Source organism: Anopheles maculipalpis, chromosome 2RL, assembly GCF_943734695.1.
Source record: "Anopheles maculipalpis chromosome 2RL, idAnoMacuDA_375_x, whole genome shotgun sequence".
NCBI lineage: Eukaryota > Metazoa > Arthropoda > Insecta > Diptera > Culicidae > Anopheles > Anopheles maculipalpis.
In genome coordinates, this window is record NC_064871.1 from 45,494,522 (window position 1) to 45,520,132 (window position 25,611).

The window sequence follows — 25,611 nt, forward strand, 5'->3', positions numbered from 1 at the left end:
AAAACGTTGGAAGCAAAACTAAAATTTGCGTGTGCGTGTGTGATTTTAATAAGTTGACAAATTTATTAACAAACTATTGTTCAAATGTGTTTTTTTTTTTTCATAAAGACTAGTCTCCGGGGAAGTTTTGAGTGAGCAAAGAGAAAAGCAAGAAGTTTATATACTTGTATTTATAAGGGTTAAATTTATTAAACAGTGAATTTCTGTTTTCTGATCTGCATTCACATTTTTCCCGCAAAGCAAAACGTACAGATGAATTATAAAAACGCGGATAGAAAGACGCACGTCGAACTTGACTGACAGTTTTTAAGCATTAAAAAGGGGAGAAGAAAATGGACCATGAAATAACTATTGTTTAGCGTAAATAGCTCATGGATACTGAAGCGGACATCAATGTTTGCAATTTGAAAACTCCGGAAAAGAAAACAACTCAAATCGGCAAAAAGGATACATTTCAATAGCGCCATTCACGTTTTTACTTATCTACTAGTAGCTTTATTATGGTTTGTCAGTTTAAAGGGATTGCGATTTCAAACGGCTAATGTTAGCAGATGAGCGAGCTGGCACAATCGCACGTATATTGTATACCAAGAGAGAGAGAGTGGTTGTGCCACTGTGCCACAACACAACGAAAGAGGAAATTGAAGCCAAAGTTTTCGTATATGAATTGAATTTTCTTTCCTACCATCTACCAATTAAAATAAGGGATATTGTATCGTGTTTACTTAATACAAGAATGTTTTAAGTGAAATAATAAATATACAGAAACGTGCTTTTTATTTATAAACTTAGTTAATGCATAAACAGTAAAGATATGTTTGTCTATAAAATCTCATAAACGGGTTTATGATAGCAGGTTTGGAAGCTATATTAATAAATAGCTTTAAAGATTTAAAGAATGCATATAATTAATACGGAAGTGCAATTTTAACGTCTATTTTGAAAAATGCTCCAACATTTGCTAACTTTTTTCACCGGGCGTCACCTCGAGTCGATTCGGATCGGATTCATTCTCTTGTCAAATTGGAGCGTGAAATCGATGTCACCGGCCATCACTAGAGAAAATTTCCATGTCGATTTATCAATCTTTCGTATGTTTACTTGCGCTTTTCGGTCGTGCATCAGTATCAGTTAAAAATACCGAAACCAAGAAATTATAATCCTAATATTTCATCGGCAGAACACAATTACGTTGTTTGAACGATTACTAAACCAACAACATGGACACTTTAGGCACAGAAATTGGTCAAAAAATGAGGGTAAGTTTAACCTCTCGCGCACGGGGTACCCCCTAGTATCGGTATCGGTAGAAGAAAATTTAACACCTTTTCAAATCGTCCGTCACTTTCCAGAGTGCCGTAAAGGCAAAGTTAATCGAACTTGGCACCGGTTCCGCAACCGGGTACATCGACGACGAGCTGCCGGATTACGTGATGATCATGGTGGCAAACAAACGCTCCCGGCAGCAGATGGTCGACGATTTGTCACTGTTTCTCGGTGCACAGACGGAGATTTTCGTAAACTGGTTGCATCAGGTGCTGCAAAAGCTACAGGAAGTGACACTGCCAGCTTCCACCGCAACCAAAACGAAAGAAACCATCAAAAGGAAATCGTCCGAGGTAGAGGACAAAAAGAAGGAGAAGAAACGTAAAGATAAGAAAACGAAGCGAAGAGATCGAAGCACTGATGGGGAGGAAGCGGCCGATCTCTCCAATCGCATTAGCGGTACGGAGGATACTACACCTCCGAGACCGGCCGTTGCACTACCAGCAGGCTCCATAACAGAAGTATTCGCCCATCAATATATAGAAAAGGCCAAAAAGTCGCTCGAATCCGATGGATTGCCGGTGGCGAAGAAAGCATCCGGCGAACGATCTGAGTCGCAGGATCGTAGCAAGCAATCAAAGAGCAAAACACCACCAATAGCAACCAGCAGCAGGGAAGCTTCCAATAGCAGCATGCCTTCGATAGCCGACCTTGCCAGTGCGAGCGTTGTCCAGAAGCACCACAAGGAGCTGTGTGAGCTGAAGGAAATTGAAGAAAGAATCAGTGCAGCCAAGCGCCACCTAAAGTCGCTCGGTACGGACATTTCCGATGAGGATAGTGAGGATTTGCTGCTCCTGAAGGCAAATGAGGATGATTTGCTTCCACCAAGACGCGCTCGGTCGAAGGAACAAACGACGGCACGAAGTACCAGTAGCGCCAGTAAACCGCCAGAAAGCACAGTAAGTAAACAAAGGCAACGAATAACGATGGGTCCGGCCGAGGAGCCGTCCAAGCAAGCTCCACCAGCACGAAGCACCACACCGCCAGCTTCCTCTTCATGGTCTACGGACTCACAACAAGCTACTAATGCTAAGAAACGGTCAGTTTTAGATCGCCTAGGAAGCAAACATTCCTCCACGTCAGCCGAGCGAGAGAAATCTGTAAATTTAGAGAGCAGAAGAAGCACACGAGACCAACCTACCACGAAGGATGCAAGCAAAGCAGGTGATACCTTCAACTCGAGTGGAACCGGAACGAAGAGTACCATCATCAGCCTGTCAGCACACAGACGAGAGGAGCGAGAGATTTATGTGCCCCTTTTTCGGCGCAAGGAAGCCGCAACACAGGAGCAGCCAACAACGGTAGCAGCAACAGCAGTGGCTACAGCAGCAGCAAAAAACAGGACACGACTACTAGACAACACTACCTTAAGGGGAGACAACCGTCACAGGGAAAGAAGCCGTGAACGAAACAACCCTGAGACAAGATCGCCCATCTCACGCTTACCACCTAATCATGCACGCACCGACAGCAACATACGGGCACGATCTCGTGAAAGTAATTTTCGTCGGCTAGAGCGTGACCGTTTACCGGACCGAATCGATCGTATTGATGACCAACAGTCGATGGGACGCAAATCACGCCCCCGGGAACGATCGCGCAGTCGCGAATGGATTCGGGACAGCAGCAACAGGGAACGGTCCGGATCTGGGGGAGCGCACGCAAAAAACGGTACAGACACAGTCCGTGGACGTATAGGTTCGCGGGTAATCGTACTGCCACCGAAACCGGAGTACAACGAAGACGTCATCGAGGTGCCGGTTGCTAGTGTCATTAAGATACAGCCAAGGCCCGTGGTGCCGAAGGCGAAGCAACCGAGCAAAAATCTGCTACTGAAAGCAATGGCCGAAGCGCAACGGTCAACGGTAGCGAATCTTAAGAAAACGATCAATAACACAGTGGATAGCAACATCAACAGTATGCATCGCGGAGAGCTGAAGCGTAAGCTTGTGATTGAAATTCCCGGTGCACAGGCAAGTAGTTTTATGCCTGTGGACGTACAGTACGAACGCTTGCAGGATACTCATTACGCGCTGAACGAAGGAATTACGTTTCATGGATTAAGAGAGGAGCCGGACCATGAACATCTACACGAGGAGGAGGAGGATGAAGAGGTTCACGAGGTAGACATAGCTCATCAGGTATTGATGGATGATTGTGATGTAGATGAAGAATTTAAAGAAATACTCCAGAACGAATATGTACCGAAGAAATCCGTCTCCCAAGACTATGAAACGGAGCAGAGGGAAATGACAGAAGACGATCCAGTGGCAGCATGTGTGGAACAGCAAGTACCTACAGTCGAAAGCAAGGATACAAAGTTTGTCGTTACTTTAGACGGAGCCTTCAAACCGTCGGTAGTTGATAGAGAAGTATCGCCAAGTCACACGCCACCACCACTACCACCAGCAGCAGCAGCAGCAACCTCAACCATATCCACGGAACAACCCAAAGGAAGAATGTCCGTTAAGGATCGCATTGGATTTAAAGCTGCAGCTCGGGAACCGACCGCACGGTCTCCGCCGAATCGAAAAGATTCCAAAGAGATGGAAGAAACGCTCAAGAAACGTAAAGAACGATTTAGCGAAAAGCTAGTCGTAGCACCATCAACGGTCACAGCGAAGAAAGCTTCCTCACCGATTGCTCCCTCAAACGCCACTTCCTCCTCAAGATCATCACAGCGATCGTCACCGAAAGCATCAAAAACACGTTCCACGCAAAACCGTTCATCGTCGTCATCGCGCCGTCGTACTTCGCCCTCGCCTAGCCCAGAGCGAACATCACGGCCAAAAAATACCTCTCCGAACCGTACAAAACGTGTCGAATCGTCGCGCAACGTTTCCGCCTCACCGAATCAGCTTAACGAGCTGTTGCTGCAACGTACCAAGGAGCTGATGGATGACAGCGTTTCGTCGTCGCCGATCTATATGTCCAAGTCTGATTACGACAAGATGGAACCATCGTCTCGCAAGCGAAAGCGAGTTTCACCGATTCAGTTCGATTTGACCGATGAGGACGAACGGCACGACAGTGACGACGATTACCATCATCATCGGAGCGAGCGTAGAGCGCGCAGCCGAGAGGAACATCGTGCCCAGCGCAGCCCGTCACCGGACAGTGATGAACGATCCGCGTCGAGAAAGGATTCGCGCCGCGAGTGGGAACGGGAAGGGGAAGGACGGGTGGAACGGGAGTCGGAACGGGCAAAGTCACCGGGGAGGAAGTTTAAGAAGCTTGAATCCAGCCGCAAGTTCGACGATATTCCACCATGTGAGTATTCCGCCTCGTACTAAGTGTGCAATGTTTGGCTTTTTTGTCCTAAGTTATCAGTAGCTGGATAGTCAGTTAGCGAAAAAGGAGAGATGCTTCGGTCAAGGGGCCACCCCAAGCCCACGTTCACGTACTCATCCTGAATTTCGGAATTTTCTTCCGAAAATCATTTTGGCTCAACTGCAAATTTTCAAGCATATCCTTCCTATATTCATTCCCCTTATTTGCTCTAATGATGATGTGTCTGCCAGTACTCCAAGCGAACTGGTTTCCTGAAGAACTTCTGAACCATATTTGCAGTAGAGTTCTTCATATCCTTCATTTTCCAGCAGTTTGAAAATCTACATAACTGATCAAAGTACTCCCTACTTAGGGCTTCTGTTCCATGGATTGTTCTTTTTTTTTAATTTTTTCTTGTAAAATATCATTTTGTTCTCATCAGGATAGCATCAACGGTCGTCTTTGTGCAATATCTCAGGCCTCTCCTTCTCATTCGTATTTAGTAACATGTCTGAGACCTTCAAACCTCACCTTCCTGTCTATATGGTCTTTAAGGCATTATTTCACAAAATTTTTCTCTTGGTTTAAGTCCTAAATAAAGATGAGATAGATAGGACCTCTTCGTCTTTGTAATGAAATAAGTATGAACAAAATAACCATAATTTCCATTATTCTGTCCCTTCCAACAGTACTCAGCACCGTTTCTTTAACCGGCACGGAAAGCAAAACAAGCAAGCTGGCCAGCGTTGCCGGTGGTACGCTAAAAGAACGCTGCAAATATTTCCCCAACTGTCGGCAGCGAGATGCCTGCGAGTTTCTCCATCCATCCACACCGTGCAAAGCGTTTCCAAACTGCAAATTTGGCGACAAGTGCCTCTATCTTCATCCGATGTGTAAATATGATCAAACCTGCCACCGGTTGGATTGTAACTTTATGCACTCGAAAAGTGCATCAACGGTTGCGACATCGAGCGGTTTATCGGCACCACCATTAGGTAAGGTAGCGAGATGGGAACATGATTGCTGAATTTAAATTTAAACTTTAACTAAAAAACGGTCCTTTCTTTACAGCTTCATCCGTCGTTCCGGTGCAAAACTACAAGACGATTAGCGCGAAACCGTTGCCGCCTGTCTGCAAGTTCTATCCGCACTGCGTCAACAGTCAGTGCCAGTACCTTCATCCGAAGATGTGCCACTTTGGCAAGCATTGCGCAAACAAGATTGAGTGTAACTTCTATCACTACGATGGTGTGTCGAAGGATCTGCACGATGCATCGTCCAAGGACAAATTTCGATGGATCTCTCCGTTCTCTGCTTGAGCGAATACGTGCTCGAAACTAAACTAGCTGCAGCGCTAGCAAAGAGACTTTGATTTTAACACACTTTTTTGTTGTTGCTTATTGCTGCGCGTATGTGCTGCTCAACTTTCTGCATGGTTTTATCGATTTTCCAAGCTGCTGTTGCTGTTGCACAATGCGTGGTCTGTGTTTACTTCGTTTCTTTATCATGCACTAGCTTTAATGGAAAAAAATCACTACACTACGATTGAATATTTATTCTTTTAACTGTGTGCGCGGCATAGGAAAGCAAGTTAGTACTCCGTAATAAGAAACCACTCTTGTTCGTATCCTTGTTTTAAAAAAGGGTAACAATTGTATAAGAAAATAATGAAAGAAGTACTCATGTATCGATTCAAACTAGACACAACAAGACAAAATAGGTTCAACATTGGATTGATTTGTATCCTTACAAAAAAATAAATTACTTAGATAGACATTGTGTCATGTTAGACCGGGTGCGATGCTTTGCAAAGGAGAACAAACCATTGCAAGGGGGAAAGCAAATGTCCTTTATCCAAGTACATTTTTTGCATACAAATATTTGCCGAAGTGTGTAAGCAAGCAAATAATATTAGATGTAGTAGCATGTTCAAAGAATAATTAATTCTAATCGCTCTGAAATTATATTTCATTCATTGTATGTGTTGCTTAAATTAAAAAAATCAACTATCCGAAAACGTTACGATCTGTCCAAAACATCTTACAGATGCAAATTTATTTAAGTCAATTTAATACCTTTCTCCTCTTTCTCACGTACTGTCCCATATCTGCTGCACATTATCGAGTACGGTTTGCTGGTCGGACATTTTGTGCACCATAAAGTATCCCTGAATCTGTGCCGGACTAACGTTTCGTCCATCAGCTGCGACACGTTCCGCAAAAATGCGAGCATTCGTTTCAGCATCCGTACCGGTGTAGAACCGTCGAAACATTTGCTCCATTTGATGGCGCGTACAGTGTCCAACGTACTCTTTCACATCTACCCGACCCGGTCGTATCAGTGCAGGATCGAGACGTTCGAGATAGTTTGTGGTCATGAAGACGATACGGGCTTCGGTCGATGCTACACCATCGAGACAGTTTAGCAGCCCACTAAACGTGACCCGATTAAGTCCCTCAAAGGCAGCCTTTTGCTGTAGGGTGTCCTGGCGCGAAACGAACGCCGCATCAATGTCCTCAAGCAGTATGATCGATTGTTGCGGCGCCACATTCATCAGATGGTTTAACCGATCGTCGGTAAGTCCACGTTCGGAAAGATTTAACAAACAGATGCCGAACTCGATTTCACCGGCCAGGGCAGTGATAAAGCTGGACTTGCCACAACCGGGCGGTCCGTGCAGTAAATATCCACGCCGGTATGGTATACCACGATCCGAGTACCATTGTGGATTCTTTATAAACTCCCGGCAATCGCGCAATATGCGCTCGGAAACGCCTTCATCTAGCACCACCGAGCCGATTGGGCGACGCTTGCGTGGATGGCCAAACGGTCGCCACTCGGAACCCATCGCTGTGTACATAATTGTCTTTCCTTCCGTGTTCTTCAGCGCTAGCTGGCGGGCTTCTTCCAAAATTTTAAAGTATAAGTTCTTATCCCGACCGAACGCCGTTAGCTGTACCGTTTCCCACGGTACACCCATGTGCAGATCAAGTGTGTGCTGCTCCCGGGCACGGTCCACCTTAATCCAAGTGCCACCGTACCGCATGATGTGTGTACCGACGGATGGTATGAAGTCGTAGCGTGTTTTTACGTGACCCGTATCACGCTGCTCAAAGGATGTTTCCACGCTGAGATGTTGCGTTTGGCGGGCACCTTTCTGTGTGATCCATTGCAATAGCCACTGGTACGATTTATCCCGGCAAGGCACCTCGAGCGTTATCATGTAGTGCCGCCGGAACAGTATCATCGCTCCTTGCATCCCTTTACGTAACATTGCTGCCCCGGCACCGACACCGAACAGACCAAAACCGGCCCCAAAGTAGGGATTCTCGGATAGGGCAGCAATGTACTCCGTTATTGTCATTCTGGCTGGGTGGCTTGTTTTCCGGACAATATATATTGTTTTGAAGATATATGAAGTGTTGTTTTGCTGAGTGTGAAATAATTTTAAACACCACTTGCTGTTACACTTTTCCGCTCCATATCACACGCACGCACGCACGCGGTACATCTCCGAGTGCGAAAAACGTCAGAAAAACCAGATCACAACAAACGACTCGATACATAAACAGACGCAACTGAACAAAAAAAAAAGCAGACTGTCAATGGGCCCTTTTGACAGCTTTAGCAGTAAACATAAACAACAACAAAACCTACCGGATCTCACTATTGCACCATGTAGTACCTTTTAAGCTTAATTTACGTAATTTACAGCAAAAAATCTCGCACAAATTAGCACAATACTGCCTGTTAGGAAAGTGAAGTCAATCATGAAGTCGTTCAAAGGCTTCATTTTGTGTTTGATAATCTACGTTCAGCAAATCTACTCCTCCGACGATGGAATGTGTATGGCCAAGGAACAATGTACCGCATCGGAAGCAAATAAAATCGGCAACAGTCTCTACTCGGCAGGTAATATTCGACGCAACTCATCGTAAGCGAACGATCATCCAACACGTTCAATTCTATTTTACAGATTACAACAAATATTTCAACGCCATAGAATCATCGGTAGCGGCTTACGTTCCCTGCAACAGCACCAATTGCAACTGTCATGCGGATGTTCTAAAGGCCGACCTAAAACCATTCAAAGCACAAGGCATTACACAAGAAGCGATCAACCGAGCAAAGCAATATGGAACACACTACCAGGTGATTGGTCATAAGTTGTACCGACAGCGAGAATGCATGTTCCCGGCACGCTGCTCTGGGGTGGAATATTTCGTAAAACCTTTGCTAGCACTTCTACCCGACATGGAGCTGATCGTGAACTGTCGCGATTGGCCCCAGATTCATCGGCATTGGAGCAAAGAAAAAATACCCGTACTTTCGTTTAGTAAAACGGGCGACTATCTCGACATCATGTACCCGGCCTGGGCATTCTGGGAAGGTGGCCCAGCCATAGCACTCTATCCGACCGGTTTAGGACGATGGGATTTGCATCGGAAAAGCATAACGAAAGCAAGCCTCGATTGGGACGCAAAACATTCGAAAGCTTTCTTCCGTGGTTCACGTACTTCGGACGAGCGTGACGCACTGGTATTACTTTCGCGTGCTCAACCATCGCTCGTCGATGCACAGTACACAAAAAATCAGGCCTGGAAATCACCCCAAGATACGCTGAATGCAGAACCTGCGCGAGAAGTAACGCTGGAAGAACACTGCCGCTATCGGTTTCTGTTTAACTTTCGCGGAGTGGCGGCTAGCTTTCGGTTTAAGCATCTTTTCCTCTGCCGATCGCTCGTATTTCATGTGGGCGATGAGTGGTTAGAGTTTTTCTATCCCTCCTTGAAGCCTTGGGTGCATTACGTGCCGGTACCGGTGCGCAGCAGCCCGGAAGAGTTGGAAGCAATGATAAGGTTCTTCCAGGAACATGATGGGCTGGCGCGTGAAATTGCCGACCGAGGGTATGATCATATTTGGAACAATTTGCGGATGGCAGATGTGGAATGCTACTGGAAAAGGTTGCTTAAACGGTACGGAAAGATAGTGCGCTACACCGTTGAGCGTGATACAAGCTTAATCGAAGTGTTGTAATTGAAGCAGTTACAAGCAAAGGTATTATTATCACGTGGCATTTATTAGGATTGGATAAAAAGACAATCTCACTACTTTATACGCACTGTCGGTGAAATTACAATTTAAAGATTTCATTTCATAAGGGTTTCCTTATGAATAGCAAGCTACGAGCTATAAAATAAAGAAAATGAAGAAAAATTAACTAGACCTCAATAGCTGCATTTTTTCGTTCCGGTCAATGAGTTTTTAGTCAAATCACGTAACATCTAGCTACTACCATGCTCTACTCCTAATAACTGTTTTTAAACAACTTCGCTCACCTCAAACCTTATATCAGATCGGACAAGTTCAACCCATTTCAACCACTTTTTGGGTGGGTTGTATTTTATCCAACATAGCGGTGAGATTTTTCGGTCGTGATGCATCAATTATTAGTAGAAAAGGAATGAGTAAAACAATTCATGTTACATAAAAAATGTTACTGCATCAGAAAAGAGCTTAGAGAGAGTGTTAGAAAACGTCATGTACTAGTCTGCAGAAAACACATGTTGCCCGACGACGCCCATTTGTTCAGGCATTATAATACCCGTAACCCCCTATAGTTTTTGAGGGTGCAGCATTTCGCCAAATGAATGCGACACTGGATGCGTTTTTAAAACGGCCCAGTCTTTAACCCTGAAAGGAGGGTCGTGTATGTAAATGTATTATCGTATTCGAATCATTGGCAGCCTTCAGCTAGGTTTTTTTTATAGATATTTCGCAAACGAAACCCAAAACTAGTTTTTAAAAGCAGCACATTTTCACAGATTCGCAATGGAAAACAACACAACAAAAAATACAGCGAACTACTTTGAATATCGCAAACCGGTATCGTTACGAAATGGACTTGTTTTCTGGGACAATGTGCGCGCTGACTCACAGCAAGATAAACACGTGTTCGTAGATTAAATAAGAAAAAATGTACGTTGCGATTGAAAAGCTTTGCAGTGCCGTAATCCGTGTAAATGTGTACAGATGTAAGTGCAATCACATACGTATAAACAAAAAAACACTTTCACCTCCCGGTGAAATGGCGCGTGAACCTCGTTACATGGATGAAGTGATGCTTACACTTCTTCTGGCGTTTTCTTGTAAGATTTATCAACGGTGTAAACGCTACTGTAGTGGGATTAGCATCTGAATTGACCCCCCACTGATGACAGCTGATCTGTGTTTGATTGTACGTCTCTCTCTAACCACCGTTCTTTCACGTACACACTCTTCGATATGACGCTCTCGCTCAACCACACGGTAAGGCAAGCGCAAACCACACCACTACCAACGTAAAAGGGTGTTCGCCTATCTGACACTAGGTGGAAATGACAAAATAAACATGTCAAAACAGAGCTGCCTTTTGCGCTCGGCGGTGGAGAAGTTTTTTGGACGAAATTTTCGCTTAACCACCGACTGATCATGGTGTTTTCGAAGAGAAAGATGAAGCAGTTCCTAGCGTTCGGAGTGACGATCGTGCTCGGTAGGTGTGCTGTGCTGTGCAAGAGATCGAACACCACCGTGTGTGTTGGTGGAGCCATCCGCTGCGGAACCCAAGTGTTCTGTGTCGTTTGCCTTGCCGAACGTTCCTTACAACCTTTTACTATCGCTTATAAAAAAGGGTTCTGTGGCGATGTGGAGTTTGATAAAACAACAGCTACGCACCTTAGTGGTCGCAAAGAATAGGGTGCATCTTCGTTGAATGTATTTTTTGTGCAATTCATTGTACTAGAAGTATATGTTTACGTTCTTAACAAGTTTGTTGTGATTGTGTGTCTGCCCATACCGTACACTGTCCTGTGTGCGGAAAGAAAAAAGGATAGCGATGTAGAGTCGGGTGCAAATATTCGAGAATAGTCAGTGTAGCTTTATGGAGAGTGAAGAATGGAATTAATGTTCGCGATTCTAGGTTAATCGTTCGAGGAACGCATTTCGTGTGCATCGCCAAGGCTTAAAATACAACATTTAGTGAAAGTGTGTGGTGATTGCGTTGCACCGTTGCCATGGTGCTAGGGAATGTGTTTATGTAAAGTACAGTTGTACAACTCGCAACACTGTTTACTCGACCGCTTCAATATTCGCATTAATCGCAATAATATTTGCAATTTAGTAACAAATTGTTTCGCCCAGACCCACGCATATGTGTCCCGCGCATTAAAAAAATATCTATTTTATATGTTTCCCTCTTTTCGGTTCTTTTTTCATTAACTTTCTTCCGGTGTTCCCCGTTCGATAACTATTTGCTGAACAAATAGTTATTTGTTTGTACAAATCATGGGGCAGTCCAACAAACGGCATGTCACCACACTACGCTTACGATGACACCGGCGATAACGATGTTGTCGGAGTGCTAGATAACAAAGCTGTCGATCAGGAGAGTCGGAGAGCCGCCGGTCCATCACCCGAACGGCTCGTGCTGTCAGTGGCCGATCGGAACGGTCACAAGCAACAGCACAACAGTATCGATGGAGCCAGCGATGATGCCGTCGACGACGACGACGTTGCACGGCTGCTGGTACAAAGTAAGCATCGATCGTTCCGGAAAGGATTGGCCGCAGGCGGTGAGGCGAAACGAAGGAATGAGCCACTGCACGGTGACGATCTAGCACTGGACGATCCGGAGCGAGAATCGCGGCTAAATGAGCTGCACGAGGCTAAGCGACAGATACTGGTGCTGGAACGAAAGATACAGGAACTGGAGGGCCGGATACCGCGCAAATATCCGGACGTAACGTTTTTGAACTACAAAAATCGCAAACGCATTCTGGTAAGTTTTTGGAGCGTACTGGGACGCTTAAACGACTTTTGTTTCTTAATATAATCTAGATCGACTAGGGACAACCACTATTACAACGACATTATGCTCGATTTTCGCTTATTTATATGGGGGTTTACTTTCAAAGTACGCTTTAGTCCTCAATATCTGGCTTAATTGATAACGTTTTTTTATTCAAACAGAGCAAACTTCTCACGTGAAAGTTTAAATTGATAGATACTATATAGAGCACTGCAACAATTTGTAACATAGAAAATGAAGTACATCATCAATCTCGAATGTTTCCATATGTGCGTGATATGAATTTTTCAAACACCTCTTAAGAGCTTACAGCGTGGCCCATTCCGATTGGCTGGAGGCTGTTAACTCTTGTGACAATATTTACCGATATATGATGGAACTGTCTAACCCGGATTGGTACATAGGAGGCAACACTTTGAAACCACACGTGTCGGTTATCGAGACACTGAGGATTGTTAAGCAGCCAGTCCTCCTTCAACCCTACTCTATCATCCATAGGATGAGCTCTTGATGAAGCGCTTTTGGCATTGGTCCTACCAAAACTCCACAGATATGCTACCGGTCCACATCAACGAGCGGAGAGGTATCGTTTGGTAAAGTTATGCAATGGCTAGTCCCAATAGTTGAGCATAATTTTGCTGTCCAGCATGACGGTAAGGAGGTAAATGCAAAGTAAACCTTACGGCCAACCAACTGCGTAAACATAACGACGGACGATCAGTTTGATTTTGAGGTTTCTCGCTGCGAACTTGTATCGTCGCTTGCTCCAGCGATGTGTGGACACAAATATTATGAGGGCGAAACGAACACGCCAACGAACGTCATCGTCATCTGCGGCTGCTGCTGTGTTGTCGCCGTTGGGGAGTGTATTTTTTTTTGAATGTATTTTTTATCACACAACCATCTTAACTCGCTTGAACGGAGTTGCTCTATTTTGCTGGTCGATGGAAAGCCCGCCTTTACTACCGTACGGTTAGCTGGTCTGAAAGTAGAAGTACTTTTCTATCAAAACTCTTTGCGATCTGTCGAAAGAAAAAGGATTTTTGTTGGAGTTGATGTGATATCAAGGTTGTAGGCATTAAATTTCGGGTGAATGTCGGTTGTTAAACTTAATTACATGAACCTTCTAAGCGGTCAACTTGTTGTGTTAAACGCCATCTAGAAAAATAGTGTAACTAGTAATAATGATGGTGGTTAGCGGGTTACGCTAGTTTTATGGGAGCTAGGAATTTGAGCTCTTTTTTGTGGTGCTTGCATGGCATGGTGTTATATATTGTGTCTAATATTGCATCACTGTCCATAATCCATATTCATATCCAGAGATTTGAGCTACTATTAAGGACATCAACCACACAGAACGGCCTAATCAACCACACAGAGGGCAAGTGACGTCAATACTAGCGTCTGAATGGAAGTAATCAAAGAAATTTGGGCAATTAGTCGAATAGCTGTTGGGCTTCAAGAATGTTTAACTTCGGCACTTAAAGCAAATGTAGTAAAAGTTTTATTATCACACTCACATTAACAGTGAACAGTATTTGTGCACTCAGCATGTCGAGAGACGTTTCAGAGTTTAAGAAATTATCTGGTCCAATCTGAGGTAATCGGAGGTATCTGAGAAATTGCTCACTTGGACACTATTCTTGATACTATGACTTAAAAAGCTGAAGAATTTGAGGAATTGTCTGGTTTAATCTGAGGTAATTAAACGTACTATTTGAGGAACTAATAATTGGCTCAATTAAGAAAAGTTTTTTTCTTTGGAGAATCTCTTTAAGAATTTAAATCTCTTTCTAAGATCTTTTTTTAAATAGGGAAGCTTTTATATTTTTTATTACTCAAAAAAATCTATTATATAGGCCACAAACATGACGCCAATTGGATAAGAAACACAAAATAAAAAGCAAATAAGGTTGAACACATTTGATCTTCATTTTTATTCATGGAAAACGGCCGTATTGCTCATTGAATCTTTTTGTTATTGCATTAATATAGAGCTAGTGACGTAGGACATCAGAATATGGACTCTACACTGAAAAAATCTTAAGAAATTATAGATGTACGAACAGAGATTATTGAAACGAAACAAAAACCCTCTAAGCTATCGTTAAAACGATCTCCAAATGATTTAGGAATTTCATTTCGTTGGGAGTTGTTTGAAGTGTGCATGGAAGCAATAGTGCATAAAATCCCGTTTTTTTAAATCCCAAAAAAAGACAACAGAAAAACTGCAACATTCAATATTAATTCACAGTATTTAATCTATTCCTGCAAAAATGTGACAAAACCATGTGAAATTGTGCAATCCTCCGCACGAGCTTTTAAGTAATTTGCATAAAATTCATTTATGATGAATCTCGCCAGCTTTGGCTAATTAACATAATAACCATTTCATCCACCAGTCGCATTTGTATCCCAAAAATGTGTGTGATGTCATAGTTTTTGGATAGCTAAATTCGACAAGGTTAATGTCAACCGTGTACGCGTGTGTTGTTTTTTTTCCCTTCTTCTACCAAGCAGGATAAATTTTTGTACGAAATGAAATTCATCCACCCCAAAAACTCTCTTCCACCACACTCTCACTTTTCACTCTCGCCGCAGATAACGGGTGGAGCCGGTTTCGTTGGATCGCACCTGGTCGATTTTCTCATGATGCAAGGTCACGAGGTGATCGTAGCGGATAACTTCTTCACGGGCCGGAAGCGCAACGTGGAACACTGGCTCGGGCATGAAAACTTCGAGCTGATCCATCACGACATCGTCAATCCGCTGTTCATCGAAGTGGATGAAATCTATCATCTGGCCAGCCCGGCCAGCCCACCGCACTACATGTACAATCCGGTCAAAACGATCAAAACCAACACGCTCGGTACGATCAATGTGCTTGGTTTGGCGAAACGGGTCGGCGCCAAGGTACTGATTGCCAGCACGTCCGAAGTGTACGGTGATCCCGATGTGCATCCGCAGCCCGAAACCTACTGGGGTCACGTTAATCCGATCGGACCGCGAGCCTGCTACGATGAGGGTAAACGGGTGTCGGAAACGCTGAGCTACGCCTATGCGAAACAGGAGAAAGTGAATGTACGCGTGGCGCGGATTTTTAACACGTACGGACCACGGATGCACATGAATGATGGACGGGTGGTGTCTAATTTTATCATACAAGCGCTACAAAACCAGTCTATTACGGTATGTTTGGGAAACTGTAGCTATTTGTAGAGGACTTCAATGTATTGAATGGTTTCCTTGGTATTGTAGATTTATGGCAGTGGGCGACAGACACGATCGTTCCAGTATGTATCGGATCTGGTCGACGGTTTGGTTGCGCTGATGGCATCCAACTATACGCAACCCGTCAACCTTGGCAATCCGGTCGAGCGGACGATCCAAGACTTTGCCGAAATTATACGCGATCTAGTGGGATGCAAGAGCAAAATTATTGAACTGCCCGCCGTCGAAGATGATCCGCAGCGACGGAAACCAGATATTTCGAGGGCAAAGAAATACATCAACTGGGAACCAAGGGTGAGTAGTGTTGGTCGTTAGTTTAACTGGAATGATAAGCTTATGCGTTCTTCTTTTTCTGCAGGTTCCTCTACAAGAAGGGCTTATGAAAACGGTGGATTATTTCCGCAAAGAACTAGCACGCTCAAATCACTCACAGCGAAACATCTTTGTGCCCGAAACGACGGAGTTCCGCACATTGCTATGATATCGGGCAAAGAGTTGTGATATGGATTAAGCAGGGTGGTGGATACCGCGAATCGGGATTTAAAGACGTGCAGAACAGCAATTGTAGATATGAAAGTGCTTGCCGTAATGAATAAGTTGTAGCAATATGAGGTACATCATATTGGAAGCTATTGTGTTTGTGCATTGGCAGTGTGAGAGTATTTTTCAGCAAAGAAGTACTAACCGTTATCACCTCCTCCAAATTAAAACAGTCTTACAGTAATTTGTTTGCATTTTCTCTACATTTTTGTTACACGATCCTTTGTCGATCAGCACAACGACGAGGATGAGGCTCAAAACTAAAGTAAACGTTTTCAAGTTGATTGATTCGAAAGTCGAAAGCAAGCGCAATCAATTGTGATACGAACAGAATTAAAGTGGGCACAACTTTACAGGACAAACGGTTTATTTAAGGCAAAAGCGTGTACACCTGTTCAGCAGTTACTTCGTTTTGTATGATTTATTAACTCAGCAAGGCTGCGCTAACAAGTGCTTAGCGTGTGTATGTGTGTGGTACGAGCTGTTTTGCCGATTTATATTTCCCCCTTTTTTTAATGTAAATACTTTCTAGTCTGGTTTTAAATATTCTAGGTACATAATGAGGATTGTATTTTTGGTTTGTCTGTTTTGTCTGATTCGGTGAAGCTTAGGTAGATACGCTAAGGATCTGTTAAATGTGTAATCTATAGTGAAAAGGAAAAATAAAAATACTATAACAATGAAGATAATTTTCTTGAAGCGGAGTTGGATTTCCTTAACTTCGAATATAATCTTTAATTTGGAAAACCATATGTTTCGATATGTGGTGGCATCATTTTTATACAAGCGCAATAAAACGTACCAAGAGAGAAAAAAAAACAGATGAAGTCTTATTTGTACTCGAATGGATTCCTTCCATTCCTCAGAAGGAGCTGTACAATGACCTTAAAAACGAGCAGGGAAAGAGACTAGCCTAGCTACGGTGAGCTGGTGAGAGTCAGGTCATGAGAGTCAGCCGCCGGACTACCTAGCCCGTGGAATTTTCGGTCATCCACACAAACATAGGTGTGATAGACCCACATTTAGATGTAGCGATGGTGCTGATGCGCATGGCAAAAAGATCGGAATATTCAATTGGTTGACGACGAAGCTAAACCGCGAGCGATATCATAACGGAGCCAGTTATGTTGAAAAAAATTCAAAACTTTCGTGGACTTTTCTGGTGTTTGAGATTTGGCAGCACTGCATTCTACCCTGGCACAAAGGTAGCATTAAAACTCTTTTATTTATTTTCATTAAACTATTGAATAATTTTTTTGATACGTAACATAATTTTATACAACTACTACACTTATTTACTCTTAATTTTATTTAACTTGAAAGTAAAATTAATTTCAAAAACAAAAATAAATAAATAAAATGTCACACTAATGACAGCCAGACTCCCCACTGTTTGACACAGATGCAATGTAAACAAACAAATGCGATCCTCTCCTGTGCAAGGTGTGCAGTTATTTGTGCTGTAAATTTCTATAACTATAAGCAACAGCTGTTTCGGTGTTCAATAATCGGTAACGTCCCAGTTTTCCTAAGCACCACCACCATCCTCCAAGCGGCTAACCGTATGGGCCGACGACGAGAATGAATAACGTGCTGTGCAGATTGTGCTTAATGAAGTGTGAAGAATTGCTGGGAATGTACATCACCTCACCGAACGGTGTACTGCGTAGTCTGCCGAAAATTATACGGGAATGCATTTCCCTCGAGATAACCGATCTTGAGCCGAACTTTGTCTCCAAGTTCATCTGCAATGAGTGTATCTACAAGCTGGAGCTGTTTTACGCCTTTCGGCAACAGAGTCTCAAAAGCCAGGAGTATTACAATGGTGAGAATGGCGCGGTTTTAACTGTCCGGGTTTATTGGAAGATTAGATGTTTGAATCGTTGTTTTGTTTCTAAAAACGTTCTCCAGGACTAATACAATACTATCAGCAATCAGTGCCTTGCTCGAGTAAAGTATCGCTAGATCCGACGACGGCTGAAGCAGTACATGTGTCGGGATCGGTTGACAGTGTGTTCGAACCAGAACAGTCGGTACATTCGAACAATGAACTGGCCGACATCAACTTTTCCGGCAATGAGTTTATGATGGATGAATCGGAAAAGCATCAGCTTAGTAAGGATTATGATGATATTATCCGCAACCTGCAAAAGGACGACCTTTTTAAGGATGATTTTACAACGAACGACGATGAACTAGTGGTAATGTGTTTACTATACGTCGAATTCGTGTCTTAAATGCTTTATAATGTACTTTTCTGTTGGTAGATTAAACCTGAATTAGGCATCTCAATACCGACGAATGGCAACAGAATAAGCAAGCAAGTTACACTTCAGCAAGAATGCTCAGCCTATATGCAGCAGAGTAATGGTGTCCCGATAAATATTGTACAACCTACCGATCCCAGTGCAAACGGATGTTTTAACCCATACAGTACAATGACCGTGACATGTGATAAGGACTTAATTAACAGCAGCACGCTTTCCGCAGTGGATCAGGACGATGATCTTAATTATGATGATTTTGTAGGCATTCAGACGACACCGTTGGAGGAGGATAATCGTGAAATGGTAAGCAGAGAACGTAGTTTGTATGTTTACTTTACCTTTTCCTTATAAATCCTTTTTTCTTCCCGGCAGTCTTTATCTGAAGTCCACGTACAAGATATAATAGCGGATGTATACAATGCTGCGACTGAAAAGATCAACCAACCGACGGATGCAATTACTTCGGCCCAACAAATCGCTGGCGTACATCAGTGCGATGATATATCGGCCCTTCAACCGAATGACTCGTACTTTTCTATGGTTGATTTTAACGAGCCAGCACTCGCCAGCAGCAGCAGTGGCACGACCTGTGTGAATGGTACAACCGATTTAGCGAACGATAAAACGTGTGAAATTTGCTTCAAAACGTTCCGTACCAGACAGAAGCTTACGATCCACCGCAACACCCATCTACGGTTAGCACCGTTCAAGTGTACGTTTGACGGATGCACGAAAGCGTTCAAATCACGCATCGGTCTCGATGAGCATGTGGCCCGCCACACGAACAGCTTCGAGTTTACCTGTGATATCTGTTCGAAGGGATTCCAACACCGTAGCTATCTTTCCGCCCATCGGCGAGCACACAATACGGATCGGAACTTTCAATGTGCACTGTGTGACCAATCGTTCAAATCGAAGCAAGCGTTACTGGATCATAAAAATCGTCGACATCTGGGTGTGAAACCGTTTGCCTGCGAGCTGTGTGATAAGCAGTTTACGAAAAATTCTCAGCTGCGAGAACATATTGACCAGCAGCACAGTGGTAAGCAGGACGGTGGGAGGAGCATCGTGCGCCATCCGTGCCAGGAGTGTGGCAAACAGTTTACCTCTAAAAGCTACCTGAACGTGCATCTGCGAATACATCGGAATGAGCGACCGTTCGTGTGCGAGGTAAGTGTGTTTCGATCATATATATTTTTTTTCATACAGTGCTTCAAACTGAAATTTGACCACCTTGGAAACAATCATGTGATGGGTAAATTGTATCTTGAAACCATGTCTGGTAGTGTGGAGAAGTTAAGGATTCCACCAGATCAGGATCAATTGTCGAAATTATCATGCATTTGGTCGGCACGATATGGAAACATCATTCCTATTTTTATAACTATATTTAAACCCGTATTATAAATATAATAGAGATTGCTTCCTTCTTCTTCTTGGCTGAAGGATCTAGTACGTCATGCGATACTTATCCAACTTATTGGTATCACATAGCCAATGACGAGCCTTTGTAGCAAAAACAGCAAAGATTTTGATTCGTTTGGTTGTAGAAAAGGTTATACGAGTTCGAGTTGTTGATTCAGGTCACCCATGTGCATAATAGGTGTGGGCCGATCATATGCTTTGCCGCACCCACTGGACGATCCGGATTTGTTACTGAGTCTAACTCAATTCCTAGAAAAATTCGAATGACGCATCACTAAATTAGGGATAAGCCCGTGACCTGAGATTTGATATGCGATGGGATAAGTTATCACTCTACACGACAAGCACCTCTTTTTTTACTTTTCCAACAATGGCATAGGCAAACTCTGATTAAAAAAGTTAGCTGCAGTTGGGGCAAATGTACCTTGAGATCAAGCGAGTCACCTAGAATTTTTACAATCAAAATTCTATTAGGCGACTTACTGAGTATGCAAAATTAAACGCACCTGTGACCAGATACAGTGTACCGAATTTCATGAGTATTCGTCATTAGTCATTGATTGATTGACAAAATAGATTGCTATCTTATAATATTTCAAGACTATACGGCGCAAACCGTCACACTTGAAATTAAAAAAAAATATATTATTACCACCGGTTCAAATAAGCTATCAAAACACAAAGAAACAAAAATCTAAAAGCTGTGAATAACAGTGGAAAATTAGTGACAAACTGAAATGGATTCGTTGAATTTTTTAAAAACTTTTATAGGTTTTTTATTACGAAAATTGAACGCTTTGTTTCATTTGTTCAACTTGACAATCGATTTTTTGATCAGTTGGTACCAAGTTAGTGGAAAAGAATCGAAACAAAGGTGTAAAAAAAGAACAATGATTGTCCAGCCCTAGTCTACGTTCTCAAAGTTGCAGAATCATATGAATTCTACGTGTGCCGATTTCCGTAGCTACAAAATATGTAATTATTTTCATAATTTTCCCCTAAATATATGTTCTTTAAGTCTTTAAACAAATTATTCTTCAGTAGCTTACTAATGAATCTTTTCTTTGGAGGTTTGTGACAAAGGGCACATCACGCGCAAAGATCTCGCCGTGCACATGACAAGCCACACGGGTGAGAAACCGCTCAGCTGTGACATCTGTGGCAAGACGTATGCGCGTCGTAACGCATTAGACTGTCATCGCCGTACGCACACCAAGGAACGTCCGTACATCTGTGATATCTGTGGTCAATCGTTTTCCCAGGCCACACCGTTACGGGTACATCGGAAACTACACGAGACTGTCGGTCACAAAAAGCAAATAACGATCGAAACACAAAAGCCGTTGGCCAGTGAGATGTCGCCCGATCAGAACCGATAATGTTGGGTGCGGCTGGCTAATAAATGTCCCTACAGAGATTCTTGTTGGCAAGTTGTTCGTACCCCGGGTTCCGGGTTATTTTGTTAACGTTGAGAAACTGGACTCACTGAGAGGAGACAGATTTGTATTTCGTTTTGTTTTCATTTTCAGTTCTACTTCGATCTATACATTAACTAACTGGCTTGTCTCTTAACTAACGGTCTCTGTCTAACATTTTCTCTGTCAGTCTTGTTGGGAAACACATCAGCTTTATTTTTTTTTTTGGGTACCATGTGTAACTTCATCTTTTGGCGAGAAAATGGTTGATCGTATACGAAAATGGCTCGACGGCAACATGGCCGTTTTCTACGCGATAATCGATTGCTAATATACTAACGCTGGACATTCTGAACTTTAAAATGTTGTAAAATCCGTGAGTTTCAGGAGAGGTTCCTGAGCACACGCATTGATCAGTGCCGAATGGGAATTTTAACGTACTCGGCTAGCTAGGTTTTTTCATCAATCCCAAGCACTTCAAACGGTTTCAGATAGGGTAGCGGGCGCTGTGACCATACGCGTCGTTTTTTAAGTCCTTCCCCAGCACGTTCCAAGCGTTTCAATTCCTCCAGCATCGGGAAAATGCGTTGTTCGATGAATTCACCATAAGTCCACTGGAAAACGAGGGACGATGGTTATTGGATCAAGACATCAAGACATGTTCTTAAAGTTTGATACACAATCGTACTTACATGATCATACACTTCCGTCAGCGTAGAGGCAGCAGTGCGTGCCAGATTGGAGACCGAATTTAGTAGACGATAATTCTCCCCCAGCAAATCATCAACCCGTGCCGCACTGCTAAAGTTGTGGCGAATGTTGTAGTCCGTTAGCCAACCGCGTCGCTGCCGTATCGTATCCGTGTACTCCTCGGTTTCCGCCGTCAACGTCGCCAAACGTAACATGAAGCGATAGATCATGCTGCCGGGAAACATGCAGCGTGAAAACATCACCATCAGCGAGTCCTTGTGCAGCTCCAACCAGGCATGATGCTCACCGGTAGGTTCCGGACACGTTAGGCTGCTGAGTATTGGATTCGTTTTTGCACTTACATCAAAGTATCCTTTTGCGGCCGTTGAAAGACACACCGCAAGACTGGGCAAAGCGGCAGGAAGTAGTTCGCATAGAATTGCAAAGTGATCGTAACGCTGCCAGCCCGTAAGCGCTAGTCCTTGCAGACCGTGTGTAAACCGATTTCCCTCTCCCTGCATTACCGCTAACCATCGGAGTGTGTTTTCTAAATGGCGCCGTATCGGAGGCATCAACAATCCTTCGCCATGTGCTCCTTTAAACGCGGAGGCAGCCCATGCCGTACTGAAGACGGATGCATACTTCTCCCAGGTGGCTGATTGGACGAATTTGTAGATATCTTCCGCATACACCCAGATCATTGGCTCGACTAGTTTCCCAATGCCCGAAGCTTGTAGCGTATCAAGAGCCATGTGTCGCAACATATCGTCCCATATAATGATCCGAAGATGTGGCCATCGACGGCGCACGATCGTAGCCACGTTGTACACATGATCAAGAAACAGTTGATCCTTAAGCCAATGTCGACAGCGAGGACATTCCGCTAACCGGTACACCTCATCGCAACCGATGTGAATGTGTGTCAGCTTGGGTGTCAGTCGTTCAATATCTTCCTTGTGGAGCAGATTTGCATTTGTTGCCGGCATATGGTACTCGATGACTTGCGTCAATAACTCTTCTACGAACGCTATCGAGGAATTATAGCTCGGACAGAGGGCTTGGGGTGAATCTTCAACTTCTCGCAAGTGTGCAAATTCTTTCAGCTTCAGTGCATACTCCAGATGGCCAAACGTCTGCACCAAAGGAATTACGGTGATTCCAAGTGCGAAGGCGGTCTTCAAGAGCTCCAGAATTTCGTCACGATTGTAAGCATTTCGTGCGGCCAACGGGGCCAGTGAACCACCGTAAGGAAACATATCCTCGTACTCGAGTAAGATGCCTGTCGCTCCTAATGTTTTTAGGATCGGCATTAACCGTCGAAGGTAGGATATTTTTGGTGGCGCTCCCTTCAGATCAAAGTGTACCAGCCGTTGGGCAGGAGGAGGTCTTCCACCTGGACCGATTCCTGCAATTACCGGAACGCCCATACGCTTCAGTTCGTGCTCGTAGTGGCTTTGTCGTTCGGCTGCTATACGCATTTCATCTGAGATGTGTCGTTGTGCTTTGGCGTTGAGCTGCTGAGAACCCAGTTTGCCCTCATCCATTCGATCCTGCATGATCACATCCCAATCGTGCCGTCCTTGAAGAATAGAAATAGGAAACATATCAAGACAATTATCCTGATGGGATGTTTTCTGTTCGAACTATCTACAAACATACCCTTCGCTGGACGTAACCCACTCGGCGTCGGTTTGACAAACTTTACACCACCTTCATCGACTTCAAACTGTGCGGACACTTGTTCGCCATGTGTTGCAATACCATGCGGAATCGCTACATCCTCATGACGATCGTGGAAACCTAAACGTTGCAGCAAACTCTCATGGCGGCCGTGTGTGCTGCCAAGCATTAGCTCTCTTACCGACACTATTTTACCACCTTCCTCGGTAATGTGCGTAGTGTATAGGAAGCCCCAAAACCACAGGGCCAGCAGAAATAGTAGGGAAGTACCGAGAAAGAAAAGCTTACGTCTCCAACAAACCATGAGCACGCGTGAATGCATATTTGCTGAATGCTTTGTTTGAGAGCTTCAGTGTTGTAAAGTGCCAATGTAAAAATGAAACCTGAAACAGAAATCAAAGAAAAAGAATAGACAATTTAAAAATAATTGGCATTGAATCAGAATTGATTTAAAGCACTTAATTTGAAGTGTTTTCCATTATCATTCTTATTATGCCTGAACAAGGTGATGCCTGGAAACCATATAAGAATCTTTGCTGCCAGCACTTATTGGTCCCTAACGATCTTTTGTGACTCCGTATGATAAGATCGTCTGATAGATGTTTGCCGTACATAATGTATTGGTCCCTGCTGAGATAATCTGGGAATCTCTTCGATCGAAGTCGCACCTATCGATGTGAAGACAGCGAATTGTTGTTAACAAATGTTGATCTTGTCCAAGATTCTCTTTGCATTTTGGACGGATCAAAGTTTTACAGCAGTAAAGCCACTGGGTCTTTCACGATTTTCTTCATCAATATTTGATAAAGTTGAAGATTCGCACAAAACTGTTCGAGTCCAAGTCAACCGGACGTGATATAAATAACGAAGGATAGTTGGCTGTTTCGCTTAAAAACGATAGCTAAAATGTTGGAAATTGAGGATTGACTAATAAATGCTCAATTTATGCAACGAGAGTCAGATACGATCATTGTCTACAGCTGAGTTAAACCTCCCAGCCTAATGAGACGATGAAAGAAGATTGACAAAGAAGGACGAGGACTTAGGAATGAATATCGCCTTAATAACTTTCATCGGTCTGTTCATGTCATCAGAATGGCATCCAAAAACACCAAGTTTGAAGATATTTTGTATGCTTTCTACACCAACGGAGAAGCTGTGTTGGGATCGGAAATTGGAATTAATGACAGATGTTGGAGCCCAAACGTGGTTAGATTTTTGCCACAAGCGAAGGCTAATCGGTTTCGGGAGGTGTCCCTGTGTCCGAAGTCCTCTAGTGTTTACACGCCAGAACCAGATATGTAGTCCCATCAGAACTGTCTGCCCAGCACAGGACTGACTAATCAACATCGAGTCATAGGAAGCAGCAATGGCTGGCCGAGATCTCTCGTGGTCGTAGTGCCAAAGTAGAAAATATGGGAGCATCCGAAGTTCTGGGTAGGTGAGTTAATAGTTAGTTGAACATTGTATCAAATGCAACTTTACATGATCCTTCTTTAACTGATGACTAATGTAGGATGTACACGACACCTACGTTAAGTATAAATGACTATCTTTTAAATAAGTATGTTACCATCATGCAATCAAAATAACTCTTCTGAAAGACAAAATTTCATTTCACACAAAAACCTTTGCACTTCATCCAATTTTTGTCCTGTTGTGCACTTTAGCCTTATCATGCATTCTTTTAATTTGTTACATTCCGAAAAAGAAGATGTTTCCGAGACATTAAAAATTCACCTCATATCGTTGACCAAAAAAAAAAAACATTGGCTTTCTTTCGGTTGGTAACGGGCTGTCCGACCATTTGCCGGTTACCATAAAAGGGAGCTGGCAACGAATGTGTTTATTGGGTATTTGAAAAAATATGTGAATTTGTCAGCATGTGGGAATACATGGACGAGGGAGGGATAAATTGAGT

At 43.5% G+C, this 25,611-nt stretch overlaps 7 protein-coding genes across 7 annotated transcripts in view; 4 read left to right on the top strand and 3 right to left on the bottom strand.

The window, feature by feature from the left end:
* Positions 1 to 25,611, bottom strand: part of LOC126557078 (proline-, glutamic acid- and leucine-rich protein 1-like) — a 265,735-nt gene that overhangs the window by 177,455 nt on the left and 62,669 nt on the right. The window lies entirely within an intron of this gene.
* Positions 1,191 to 5,919, top strand: LOC126556753 (uncharacterized). The gene is made up of 4 exons (XM_050212225.1): positions 1,191 to 1,259; positions 1,353 to 4,596; positions 5,286 to 5,591; positions 5,668 to 5,919. Exons 1-4 carry the CDS (start codon positions 1,221 to 1,223, stop codon positions 5,913 to 5,915), a joined length of 3,837 nt encoding a protein of 1,278 aa, XP_050068182.1. The 5' UTR covers positions 1,191 to 1,220; the 3' UTR covers positions 5,916 to 5,919.
* Positions 6,686 to 7,983, bottom strand: LOC126558109 (mitochondrial chaperone BCS1). Its single transcript, XM_050214062.1, has one exon. The coding sequence runs from the start codon at positions 7,958 to 7,960 to the stop codon at positions 6,686 to 6,688; it is 1,275 nt and encodes a 424-aa protein (XP_050070019.1). The 5' UTR covers positions 7,961 to 7,983.
* LOC126558208 (O-glucosyltransferase rumi homolog) overlaps positions 8,367 to 25,611 on the top strand; it is a 170,424-nt gene continuing 153,179 nt past the window's right edge. The window contains exons 1-2 of the mRNA XM_050214175.1: positions 8,367 to 8,508; positions 8,573 to 9,629. Of these exons, the coding sequence (XP_050070132.1) occupies positions 8,367 to 8,508; positions 8,573 to 9,629 (1,199 nt within the window). The remainder of the gene's footprint in view (positions 8,509 to 8,572; positions 9,630 to 25,611) is intronic.
* On the top strand, positions 10,977 to 16,188 carry LOC126557763 (UDP-glucuronic acid decarboxylase 1). Its single transcript, XM_050213643.1, has 5 exons — positions 10,977 to 11,128; positions 11,901 to 12,412; positions 15,044 to 15,631; positions 15,701 to 15,967; positions 16,032 to 16,188. Exons 1-5 carry the CDS (start codon positions 11,068 to 11,070, stop codon positions 16,152 to 16,154), a joined length of 1,551 nt encoding a protein of 516 aa, XP_050069600.1. The 5' UTR covers positions 10,977 to 11,067; the 3' UTR covers positions 16,155 to 16,188.
* Positions 17,761 to 21,284, top strand: LOC126559827 (zinc finger and BTB domain-containing protein 49-like). Its single transcript, XM_050216000.1, has 5 exons — positions 17,761 to 18,038; positions 18,125 to 18,414; positions 18,481 to 18,783; positions 18,853 to 19,650; positions 20,976 to 21,284. The coding sequence occupies exons 1-5, from the start codon at positions 17,795 to 17,797 to the stop codon at positions 21,282 to 21,284; spliced, it is 1,944 nt and encodes a 647-aa protein (XP_050071957.1). The 5' UTR covers positions 17,761 to 17,794.
* LOC126559755 (hexosaminidase D) lies at positions 21,755 to 24,012 on the bottom strand. The gene is made up of 3 exons (XM_050215929.1): positions 23,655 to 24,012; positions 22,013 to 23,589; positions 21,755 to 21,934 (listed from the first exon to the last, which is right to left on the bottom strand). The coding sequence occupies exons 1-3, from the start codon at positions 24,010 to 24,012 to the stop codon at positions 21,770 to 21,772; spliced, it is 2,100 nt and encodes a 699-aa protein (XP_050071886.1). The 3' UTR covers positions 21,755 to 21,769.

Coding starts and splice junctions, on each gene's coding strand:
- LOC126556753 (XM_050212225.1), top strand. CDS start 1,221: ATGGACACTTTAGGCACAGAAATTGGTCAAAAAATGAGG. Junction 4,597..5,285: donor GTTCGACGATATTCCACCAT/GTGAGTATTCCG, acceptor CCCTTCCAACAG/TACTCAGCACCGTTTCTTTA. Junction 5,592..5,667: donor TTTATCGGCACCACCATTAG/GTAAGGTAGCGA, acceptor CTTTCTTTACAG/CTTCATCCGTCGTTCCGGTG.
- LOC126558109 (XM_050214062.1), bottom strand. CDS start 7,960: ATGACAATAACGGAGTACATTGCTGCCCTATCCGAGAATCCCTACTTT.
- LOC126557763 (XM_050213643.1), top strand. CDS start 11,068: ATGGTGTTTTCGAAGAGAAAGATGAAGCAGTTCCTAGCGTTCGGAGTG. Junction 15,632..15,700: donor TACAAAACCAGTCTATTACG/GTATGTTTGGGA, acceptor TTGGTATTGTAG/ATTTATGGCAGTGGGCGACA. Junction 15,968..16,031: donor ACATCAACTGGGAACCAAGG/GTGAGTAGTGTT, acceptor CTTTTTCTGCAG/GTTCCTCTACAAGAAGGGCT.
- LOC126559827 (XM_050216000.1), top strand. CDS start 17,795: ATGAATAACGTGCTGTGCAGATTGTGCTTAATGAAGTGTGAAGAATTG. Junction 18,039..18,124: donor AAGCCAGGAGTATTACAATG/GTGAGAATGGCG, acceptor AACGTTCTCCAG/GACTAATACAATACTATCAG. Junction 18,415..18,480: donor CGAACGACGATGAACTAGTG/GTAATGTGTTTA, acceptor TTCTGTTGGTAG/ATTAAACCTGAATTAGGCAT.
- LOC126559755 (XM_050215929.1), bottom strand. CDS start 24,012: ATGCATTCACGCGTGCTCATGGTTTGTTGGAGACGTAAGCTTTTCTTT. Junction 23,590..23,654: donor GAAGGGTATGTTTGTAGATA/GTTCGAACAGAA, acceptor CTATTCTTCAAG/GACGGCACGATTGGGATGTG. Junction 21,935..22,012: donor TGACGGAAGTGTATGATCAT/GTAAGTACGATT, acceptor CTCGTTTTCCAG/TGGACTTATGGTGAATTCAT.